This window comes from Pyrus communis, chromosome 13 (genome assembly GCF_041283825.1).
Source record: "Pyrus communis isolate YQ-2024b chromosome 13, ASM4128382v1, whole genome shotgun sequence".
Classification (NCBI taxonomy): Eukaryota; Viridiplantae; Streptophyta; class Magnoliopsida; order Rosales; family Rosaceae; genus Pyrus; species Pyrus communis.
Genome location: NC_142577.1, coordinates 11,176,161 through 11,187,557, shown reverse-complemented (window position 1 = coordinate 11,187,557; position 11,397 = coordinate 11,176,161). Strand labels below are relative to the sequence as shown.

Here is an 11,397-nt window from a genome sequence, read left to right as displayed (position 1 = left end):
TTGTTATATGGATATGACTGTTTGAGACAGTTTAATCTAACATACTTGCCAAATAGTTTAACCCTAAACATTTCGCAATCGTACGTATGGATTATTAGATCCATGCGGTAAATCGAGGAATGGAAATAATCAGTAGCTGCCACCGAATTCAATGTTTAAACTGCGTCACTTCAAGAAATCCTGGACCTCTGAACTATAAATTCTATGAACATTCACATCAGGATGATATAAATTTTACTTGATGCTATATGGAAATAATTATTATGGAGTAGTTTGCCGTGAAAAAGGAGTTGCTTTACATGCACTACTACACATTTATTCTCAGCAATCTACACAACAGGATGAGCAAATGCAGTTCCAGCCTAGGTAGACGCTATTTCAATCTCATATCTCCTCATGATAGGAGTACCACGTACGACGCTATATTCAGTGACAGTCTGAGAAGGATCCGAACCAAAAGTGCTGGTTGTATATGTTGGATTTGAAGTATCATAAACAGGTGCAGTAGGGTATGGAGCCACCGGCATCAAGTGCTGGAAAGGGTTAGTTGAAGGTGTAGGAATCTCAACTGCACCTTCCAACATTTTAACCACGGCACTCATCAAGGGCCTTGCCTCGGGCATATACTGTACACACCACAGAGCTACCTTTACCATTCTCTCTGCCCTCTCTTTATCTTTCTCCTCTATTCCACAGACTACCATCAGCTCTCCTAATTCCCCCGGTTCAAACTTCTTCCATACCCACCTCGGGAACCAATCTTGGCTATCTTGAACATTGTTGTCCAGATTCCTTCTCCTTCCTATGATCTCAAACAATAGCATTCCAAAGCTGTACACGTCACATTTGTGTGTTATAGGAAACCTCAGCCAAACTTCCGGTGCAGCATAACCCGGAGTCCCTCTCCCCCCTGTCATGGTTATGTGAGTATTGTCCCTGTTACACAACTTGGCCAAACCGAAATCAGCTACTTTTGGAAAGAAGTTTGCATCCAAAAGAATATTTTCAGGTTTTATATCGTAATGGATTATTCGTTGTTGACATTCTTCGTGCAAGTAAGCAATCCCTCTCGCCGTCCCAACAGCAATTTCATGAAACTTCTCAAATCCTAAGAGCACCACGTTGCTACGAAATAAGTACTTGTCAAGCGATCCATTTCCCATGTACTCATAAACAAGTGCTCTGAGGTGTTTCTCAAAGCAGAATCCATAAAGACGGACCAAATTGAAGTGATGGATTCTTCCGATTGTACTAACTTCCGCCATGAATTGCTCCTCGATTCTTTTGTCTGAGCTCCCATTTAGAACCTTAACGGCCACAAGGGTTCCATTGCTAAATATCCCTTTATAAACTGCACCAAAACCTCCTTGGCCCAACAGGTTGGTGAAGTTATCAGTCGCAATGCGAAGCTGTTGAGAAGTGAACCTGATGGGCTTCTCTCTTTCCATATCGTTTAGAAACTTGTTCATTGTGAGTGTCAGAAAGTCTGGATTAACAGAGCTGCCTCTCTGATTCCTTTTCATGCAAACGACCACCACGATAACGATCTTCACCATGACCACTACTGGAAAAATTCAGAACTCATTGATGAAAAACCATTATCAACTTCAGGAAAGAAAAAAAAGAAAGAAAAAGAAAAAGTAATGCGAAAAGGAAAGGAAACGGGGAGTAAGATATATCTTTACCCAAGCTAACAACAATAACTGCTGTCTCTCCAGAATTTGAAGGTGACGGTGGACTCTGGTAACTCGACATTAAGAGAGAAGGGAGACCGATTTCAATAGAGTTATGAAAAGCATTCAACAAACTCTCAAATGTACAAGAGACTAATAGCAGAATTCAGATAATTACACATGAGAAGATACATTAGAGAGAAGGACTAAGTACAAAAGAACAGAGAGTTAAAGTTTGGTGAAGTCACCGTTACATTTTATATGTCAATGTTATCCTTAATTTCCCATGATTCCATGGATATACGAATAATGAAAGCGTGTGGGGTTTTCTTGACGAGGATGAGATAAGGAGGCCGGCTAAAAATAAACTTAAATAAGAGAGCATTAAGACCATATTAAAAGATCCAAAACCTTGCTCTGTATACTTTCTTGGCTGTGTATGAGCAAACAGACAGAATCTCCCTCTCGACCATCCAGCGATAAGGAAACAGCTAAGAATGGAAACATTGCCAATGACGTACGGCCTAGTCTCGTTACAAGGAAATCTCCTAGGTAGAAAACCATCATACAAATTTTCTTGGTCAACCCGCACAAAGAGGTTTTCTTGGTCCAAGTTCTAGGGCTCATCCTAAGGTCAGAGTCAGAGTTTAGGTTGATATATACCGGAGACACCCAACGAAGCACAGCATGCATTTCGAGCAACTCATGGCATGAGCAAGTTACCATTGGAGTGGGAGTTTGACTCTCACCCGTCCCCTGATGAGAAAATGGAGACTGAAATAGTGTGTACCTGATACAGATTTTAAGGCCATTTTCTTCAGGTCATCGCTTATGCGTTTCCTATTGTGTACATTAGTTTCCCATTTTATACCTTCCCTGTTTCTATTATGATTATGTTTACTTTGCTAAACCTCGAATGACTAGTCTGAATCTTGTTAGTACTAAAACCCTGTGGGGTTTTAGCGATGAAGATATCCAACGGCAAGGTGGAGAAAAGGATGAACGAATAAGTTAGAGCATTACGACAATTGCTAAACTTCAAATGGACTCTTAGGTGGATGCCTTTGTTCTTTCCAATTTTGACTGCATATAAAATGCAAAGTCATAATCTAAGCCCTTACGGATACAGAAATAAATCCTAAGATATTATCGTTCTGTCAATTTAGATCACGCTTTCATAAAAGAAATCTACCGAATTACGGGTAAGATTGCCAACCTTGAATGTAAATGTCCATTTTTCTGACAAGGGAGGCAACATTGTCCGTGAGAGGCCGGTTGACTGACAATCCACAGGTATGCCACCCAGCCTCTCACAGCCTCGCAAATGCAGATGGTTCGTATCTGAGAAGCAAATGGTAGAACCGTCGCTGCTGCTTAGCGAGCAGGATGAGGTATAGGTTGGGGTTGAAGGAGACACCAAAGTACGCTTGCAGCTTGGGTAGGTTAAAACATTAAAGAACTTTTTTGGTGAAGAGGATCTCGAACCTCCAAGCTAATAACTAATTTTTTTCATCGTAAGGCCTCAAGCACCGCATTTCAAAGAACTCGTGGCAAGAATAGTATTACGCTCGATGGCATGACCTATTCGGGATGCTTGAGTGAGAGATTTTCAAACTGTATTTTCCCAAAGTTTAATTTGAATCAATTTAACCTTCCAAACTTGGAAATCAATTCATCTCTGTTAATTTCTTTACGGTTAATTTGAACTTAAAAAGGCTGTCATGTAATAAATCATGGCATCCAACATGAATCTTTAGAATACAACAACCTGCCCCCTCAGAATATTGAAACACAAGAACATAGTTCTGATTCGAATTGACGAAAGCTAGCTTCCGGGATTTAGAGAGGATGAAAGCTTCCCAGGATCAGAAAAGCACGCACCTGCCACAATTACAGAGTAGCTAATAATTATCATTGATAAGATCAAATTTACAAAATCAGGTGTGAAATTTTGCAGGCATTTGCGATTTATAGCAGAAAAATCATGCTTCACATTGAGCAACGAGCATGATTAACTCCAGTCAATCCAAGTCAGAGCAGTCAGTTTTTTCTTTGGTCGTGTAATTCAGCAACCATTTGTCAGTGAAATGAGTATGATTGGAAGAAAATAAAAATCAACATGGCTACAGATAACAAGGCAAGCTACAAAGTGATTATCAGCTTACACGCTCCGATGACGTCACCTTAGAGTATCAAGGTTTAGATTACAAACGACGAAATATACTAAACCTTTCCAGAGTTTCCACGACATTGGGTGCTGAGATAACAAGGCAAGCTACAAAGTGATTATTAGCTGGAACATTTTGGTTTGCTCTGTCGTGTTCCGATTACAAATGAAGGAAACAAACAGAACACAAAACCAAATGAGACGAGAAACAAACAACGTACCCTATCTACCGCCTAATGTCTTGATCAGGAAAAAACCAAGAAAGGCCAACATATGAAGGTCGAAGGTACCCCTTTCGCTAATATGTTATTCATCAATTAGTAGTTTCGTACCAAATTCCTGAGACCACCCATGTTAAGAAAGTATTAACATTTCAACAGCTTACTTAACAATACTAAATTTTTAATGTCTGAAGGATTCTAAAAAATTTACCTTTCTTGAGATTGGAATTCTCGGCTTGAGCTCTTTCAACCTCCTGTTGAAGTAAGTGCACAGCTTTCTGCAGTGCATACTCTACCACTATGATGGCCCCAAGTTCCGTTTACAGCTCTCTGTGCCTGAAGTCATTTTTCATCACAATTAACTTCTTTTTCTTTACAATTCTATATAACAGAGGGATAGATGAGTGAAAGGGGTCGGGAAGATAAGCAGCTTGGTTTTTATATACATTCAACATAACTGATATGAAAAGACATTGTACAATTAACAGACATTGTACAATTAACAGGACGAAGTTGAACGTTTTTTATTACAAAAGATGTGGTTGCAAAATATCCACTGTTTCCATAAGAAACAGAAGTAATATGCAGTTCACACATATATTGCCTCCGAAGTTAAGATGGCAAAATATATGTCCTGCAGGCCAGTCGCCTGTTTTAGCAGTTAACAAAAAACATTTAAAGTGTTCCGTTTTTGTTTCAGCAGCTAAGCTTTCAAGCACTAATGTTTAAAGAAAAAAAATGCAGGACGCCAATTTCCGTAAGAAACAGAAGCAAGATGCAGTCCACACATATTTTGCCCTTGCAGTTAAGGTGGCAAAATATATGGCCTGTAGGCCTGGCACCTGTTTCAGCAGTTAACAAAAAACCAAAAAACTGTTCCATTGTTGTTTCATTGTTGTTTCAGCAAGTTTTCAAGCACATAGTAATGTAAAAACAGGGCTAATTTCAAGCATAACCTATCTCTAAAAAATTAACACCTCAGTTTGTTTTCCCAATCTACACCATAAATATTACTTAAAATTGAACCAGCCTTGACAACAAACTGAGGAAGCTCTTTGAAAAAATCTACGATGCTGGAAAACACCCGAATAAGAAGAATAAAATAAGATGCCAAGAATTCATGAGCAGCTAATTATAAGCTAAAGGAAAGATGGTCTAGTGCCTAAGAACCAATGAAGTGAAACTTTGCTTGCTATATATGGATATGTAGTATGCTGTTCCTGTAATGTTAAGCTAACCCAAGTAGACTAATTATAATGGTGCAAAATATATATAAATCTGACCGATTTTTAAACTGGGATTCGAAAGAATCAATACCTTGGCATATAACTGTCTTCAACAATTACTGCAAGATCATCTTTCTAGCTATGCAACAAATCCAAATTGAGCACCATCACATAATCTTCGGTTACATTGTGGAAAACAGAAGCACCACCAGAGTTTAGAACAATCAACATTACTTGCCAACATCATTAGAGAGTGAACAATTAGGACAATTTTTTTTGTCCAGCCATTTTAGTCGGCCTAACTCTATGTAATTGCTTCTAAAAACAGAATATTTTGATTGATATGGAAAGCATAGTTCCTCTTAAAAAAGGCTAAGAATCATTCATACCTGCCAAACCCAGAGTAATCTGGTTCAAGATGTGAGACCATTTATTTCTGTGTAACCATCAGAAGTCTCACTCATCGGCCTCCCAATCCCCTCCAATCCTCCAACAGATGTATAAATGAAACAATGAAAATATATGGGAACTCAAACGGGTTTAGGGTTTGTATAAAGTATATGGTAGTAGTTTATAGCTTGACTATGTACACTGATATTATATACATATTAAGAGATGAGCAAAATATAGTTGTTCCTATTTTACCAATGACTCCAAACATTGGAGTACTTTGACTACTGAGTATTAGTTGGTAGCTTAGTTATATTTGCAGAACCTTCTCTATGTAAAGAGTTGATAGGATTTACATAACTTGTTTAGTGCTAATCTTCAATGATATTGCACTCTTAAGCTCATTCTTTTTTCTCTTTGGTTCCTGTTACAAAGCAAATCAACCAAATAAAGAAAAATTAGTAAGTCAAACAAAGAAATTATAATAGCTAGAAAAAATAGTTGATCTGTCTACCACACAAATGGTATACAACTATGTGTAACAAACAATATGATTATTCACACTTAAAAAGCTATCATGTTATAAATGGTTGGGAATTAACGTTTTCAATTAAGACTTTAAACTTTTTTCTATTGTGGGATTGCAAAATGAGCATCCCAAATTGCATGAGCAAATGGTCTTACATGTAAAGGATCTTGCACCCATGCTCAAAATTTTCTTCCCAAGCTACATGAAACAAATTTTGGGAATGCAAAAGAGAAGAGCAAAGATTCCAGACTCAGAGCATGTTATTGACTCAACCACAAATCCGTTGACAACTATCAAAGACAAAATAGTACTTCTCTCTTAAAAATGTGGTTATCAACCCTTTTTACACATTTTTTGTTAAAGTGTAACCTAATTGTTGATTCAATTACAATATCTAAAAACACCCATTTGGGTGAGAAGGGGATGCTAATATATATTTTGAAAACAACATCATGCTTTTCAGTCATTTTCATGGTTCTTACCAAAATTTAAAATCTAGAGACAGTGAGGGATTAAGACAGTCAGGAAATAAACAAATATTAGATATAATTCCACATTCAAAAATAAATATCCATAAGTCAAAAGTAAAAACATGAAAAAAGTAAGAAATTTGATATTGTAGTTAAAGACCCATATAAGTAATCTACAACTAAAAAGCTAGATATTAAACCAAAAATCATGTAATTATGTATGAAGCGGAGAATAATGCAGAAAGATTGTTTTTTATAGTGCTGCCATTAATATATGGATATCTTGCACAGATCTACAATTCAAGCTCCCAACAAAGTATCAATTTATCAGCAATTGCGACATTCATTATTCCTAAAAGAGTTATTTTTTGAGAAGAAATTTCTAAAAGAGTTATTGATTCACAAATAAACCAATGAAAGTAATCAGAAAAGAAACGCTTACCACATACTAGCTGAATCCGAACTCAAAATGACCACGATGATAACAGTGAGATTGCTGCCTGGGACTTCTGTCCATCCCCTGAAAAACAATGGAATTATATACCCATTAAAAAACATCACAAAAAGATTTGCAGTAACTGTCCCAACTATTATAATTATATGGTTATATTGGCATATTCAGACTTCAAGATAAAATCTGGTAGTTGTTTGCGCTTGTAAACAACTTCTCTTTACAAAACTACATAAATTGTAATGACCCAAGAAATCAAAATTTGATTAGGCATTAGAAACAATGTTACCTTTTGGAGAGAAGGATGCTCAACCAAATGGAAGCCCAAATTTAAAACAGCAACCGAATGAGAATCTGACGTTATAAAATCCGTGAACATGCTTCTTGCCAACCAACAAAGTAAAACACAGGGCAACAAAATCACAAATCAACACAGGCATCTCTTAAGAATTTAAAAAACCAAGATTTGGATGAACTGATTGTAAGCATTTGTGCATGGATGTGTGACTATTTACATAAAACATGTGAAGGACAATCAGTTTAGAGTTTCAAAATATAAAATACTAAAAGTTCAATAAAAGTATTGGGAAACAAAGTTGGCATCTCACCTTCCACATTAGGTCGACAGATCCTTTGATTACGCTTTAGCTTCTTGTTTACCTGAAAACACAAATTCACTGTTCAGAATATCATAATTTCATGAAATGGTTTACCTTTGAATCTGTATGGTACTGATAATCAACTCATAATATTGGATCTCAGTTTATTTCAAACTTTTATGCATTTTTTACTATTCTAGGATCCATTTAGGCAATCTCTTAGACCATTAGTTTGTTCCCTTTGACTAAAATAAAAAACAGCACATCCACTTGCTACTTAGTGACTTGATTAGTCAGTCACAAAGATAGCATGTAAAATGCAAATATGGATCAGGAAAAAACAACAGCTATAGAATTGATTATATAGAAGAAGAATACATACTTATTGTGAGGTTATCCCAGCTATCCACTATGACCCAGTATATATAGCAAGTAAAAACTACAGCAGCAAAGATCTCACGTATATAAATCTTACATAAACTTTGTTTTTGTACAGTGTCTGCTCCCTTCAATGACAGTTTGTTTCTTATCCAGAAAAATAAAATGAGCAGGTTAATGATACTCACATGTGCAAAATGATAATCCTATGGTCTAAAGTTAACTGAGTTTTTTAGTGTAAAATCCCTAATTTCACTGCATTTCAATTGATCACAGTTTGTGACCTGTTAAACTTGATATATCCTTAGACATTTTGGGAACTTGACAGCTTAAATTTTCTTTAGTCACAGATGTGCTCATAAAAGCAAATTACAGTGACCCAATATATACTAAAAACTTGGAGAAGGGACTCAATTAGTCAACGAACAGGTGCCTCACCTTTCATGTTAAAGACCAAAGAGAGAAAACCAAGCCGAACTCTTCAAAATTCGTTGGCACACATGCATCATCGGCTCAATTGAATGTATAATGCATACTTAGATACAACCATTCAAACAATTGTTATAGATTGACATAAAGCCTCCAAACTTCAAAAAAATTGAAATCTCGAAAAAGCAAAACCTTTTTTCCTTCATATTTGTACTGTTTCGATTAGCTTATCTCTCTATCACTTGATTCATTATTTCTAAAGGAAGTTCTAATCAATACCAAAACAGCTTAATAACAGTTGATTATCTCTAAAAAAAAGAGGGAAAACATGAAATACTAACTGTACTCAAAATCCCAATTGCGTAACACATGGTTCTAATCTAAACCCTGATTCTAAAATTTAGAATTCGACACAAAAATGAAAATTGGAATGATTAGCATGGAAATGAGAGAGGGAGAAGTGTGAGGGAATCTACACACAAGGGCTTCGGATCCGAGTCCGGAGCTGGAAGCAGCAGAGGTTGCAAACTTCATAGTATGGAAGAGGCAGGAAGGATTTTCCCCTGTGCTGCCTCACGGCCTTCCCCGTAGCTGGACCTGCTCTGGTTCCTTGCAAAAACAATGAAAATTAAATAAGAAACTCGCCGGAAACTCAGAAAACCTCGTCGAAAAAACTGGACAGCAACTTACCCAGGATTCAGCTTTAACCCGTAACAAATCTTTTCACATTATTCTCTGTTCCACTCGTACTTCACTCAGTGCTAATCGATATAGCTGAAAGTCCGAATCATGAAGAATGAGAAATTGAAGTATATCAAATGACAAAATTGTCAACAATGAAGAATGGGACATTGACCATGGAGACACTGCAAGAAGCAAAAGTGAGCAAACTAAATAAATACCAGCATCGACCTTTAGAAAAAAGTAAGAGCAGCAACTATAAATGAAGAATGTGCAATCGGCATTAAAAGTGTATTATAGGAACATGGATCTCATAACTAAAAGACACTTTCTCACCAAACAATGGAAAATAATTGGAGATGGAATTCATTAAAAAAAAAGTTAGCACTTGCTTATTGCCTACCAAAGAAGCTAATGAGTCTATCCGGTTGAAGAAGTTTTTAGCATTGCCAGTAAAAACAACAAAAATCACATCAAATTTCAAATTAATCAACTCAATAGCATGCGTACCTTAACCGCTAGATGACGAAACATTGGTTCCTCGAACGAATCGCAAAGATCACAAACACAAATCATGAATTAGAGTTCGAATATGCATCTCCCGATTTGAAACCCTAACGTAATTTCCCAATTGTCAAAATTATTCGAAAAAGAAAGAAAATTTCCAAAACATTAAACCCAAAAAACCACTACTGTAAAAACCCCAAAATCCCAAGATTTATAGCCAAAAAATAAACCCTAAAAACCTAAAACCCACAAATATACCCTCCTGAGGAACCATCCGAGATTCAAATCAGAGAAATCGCACAGAAGGGATTGAAGATTGTCACATAACAATTTGGAAGATGCAACCTTTGGGGTTCTGTCTGCTAGGGTTGAGATGTTAAACCTTCAACTAAGAAAATGACATTGGACAACCTAGGATACATACTGGCCCTACGAAAAAACAGTGAGATTGAGATTAAGAATTCAAAATGCAAACAATAAAAGTAACTTAAATTCCGACGGTATAATAGACTCAATCTGTGAAAGTGCACCAAACAAAAGGTAAGTCTCATAACATTAATTTTTACCTTGTCCCCGCATTTGACTAAAGATAAACGTACAAATTTCCAAACAAAGCAAAGAAATTGAAATTTTGCCATCAAAACTGACTAACAAATCATATTGGGACATCTTTGCTTGGTGTGTGGTAAAGCTCTAACACACTATAGGTTTTAAATTATTCTATCCAGTAGCAGTGATGGGTTCCACTGCCAGTTGACGACCAGTCATTTATACTTGATAATATTCTCAATGACCATTCGGATAAAGCTGTTAAAATGTGTTCTGGAATCGCACATCCTGTGAAGGCACCGACACCAGAACACATCCCTAGAAACTAGGTCAGGTAATTCCTGACACGACCATATAACCCAACCCGACACGACACGACACGACACGAAATTAACAGGTGTTCATATCGACATAATACCGAATCAGGTCTTTATCGGGTAACCCGATAAGCACCTGTTAAGATAACAGGTTGGTTCGGGTATAATTATACGTTAAATGCTACACTGAAGGACTGCTCTAGGTTTTATTGTACTATTTTTCGGAGCCCCATCATGGACATGGTAAGACATTTACGTAATATGAACTTCACATAGCTACTAGATACTGATATGAAAACTAATGATACTAAATTATTTCTCCGGAACATCCTTTCAGGTTTTATCCTTTCCATTACAGGCCATTTGCTTCAGACTTCAAGGGCCTCGGTCAGGTTCCAAGAAGGTAATCCTGCTATTTTCCTTATTGTTCCCTTGCTTGGCAAGTTTGGTCTTCCTAAGGGCAGACTTTTTTTGCCAAATTGCCGTGCCAACCATGCCATACCGATTTTGTGCCAATCGGTAATGGTACATTATTGTACCATACTGAAATTTCATGGTACTGTATTGGTAATGGATACCATTACCACGGTATTACCATACCGTACCGAAAATGTAATATAATATATAATTTATAAATTATATAACACATATTTATAATATTCTAAAAGTTTGAAAATAAAAACCTACAGACACAGAGTCACAAACTACTCACTCTCTCTCATTTCAGCCGTTCTACTTCTATTCTTTATGTTGGAGACAAAAAAATCACCCACCCATCTCAGATTCTCCCATCTAACACTTTCGTCAAAC

At 36.7% G+C, this 11,397-nt stretch overlaps 1 protein-coding gene and 1 long non-coding RNA gene across 10 annotated transcripts; both read right to left on the bottom strand.

The window, feature by feature from the left end:
• Nucleotides 1-205: 205 nt before the first annotated feature.
• Nucleotides 206-1,914, bottom strand: LOC137736549 (rust resistance kinase Lr10-like). 2 transcript variants are annotated; one of them, XM_088682430.1, is made up of 2 exons: nt 1,686-1,914; nt 206-1,564 (listed from the first exon to the last, which is right to left on the bottom strand). In XM_088682430.1, exons 1-2 carry the CDS (start codon nt 1,753-1,755, stop codon nt 363-365), a joined length of 1,272 nt encoding a protein of 423 aa, XP_088538556.1. In that variant the 5' UTR covers nt 1,756-1,914; the 3' UTR covers nt 206-362. The 2 variants fall into 2 exon arrangements, with proteins under 2 accessions (XP_088538556.1, XP_088538557.1); XM_088682431.1 differs by having other exon boundaries at nt 206-1,561; nt 1,686-1,902.
• Nucleotides 1,915-3,816: 1,902 nt separating this feature from the next.
• On the bottom strand, nt 3,817-10,200 carry LOC148691756 (uncharacterized). 8 transcript variants are annotated; one of them, XR_015955358.1, is made up of 9 exons: nt 9,725-10,194; nt 9,224-9,399; nt 9,014-9,142; nt 7,736-7,787; nt 7,417-7,481; nt 7,119-7,196; nt 5,379-6,101; nt 4,273-4,397; nt 3,817-4,179 (listed from the first exon to the last, which is right to left on the bottom strand). It is a non-coding gene; the product is annotated as an uncharacterized LOC148691756 (long non-coding RNA). The 8 variants fall into 8 exon arrangements; XR_015955359.1 differs by having other exon boundaries at nt 3,817-4,397; nt 5,379-5,463; nt 5,677-6,101; XR_015955361.1 differs by having other exon boundaries at nt 3,817-4,397; nt 9,014-9,135; nt 9,725-10,200.
• Between the last annotated feature and the right edge of the window lie 1,197 nt (nt 10,201-11,397).

Bases quoted from the DNA above. Each gene is read 5' to 3' on its own strand.
- LOC137736549 (XM_088682430.1), bottom strand. From the start codon at position 1,755: ATGTCGAGTTACCAGAGTCCACCGTCACCTTCAAATTCTGGAGAGACA. The intron at 1,565-1,685 runs GTAAAGATATAT...GAATTTTTCCAG, and splicing joins AGTTATTGTTGTTAGCTTGG to TAGTGGTCATGGTGAAGATC.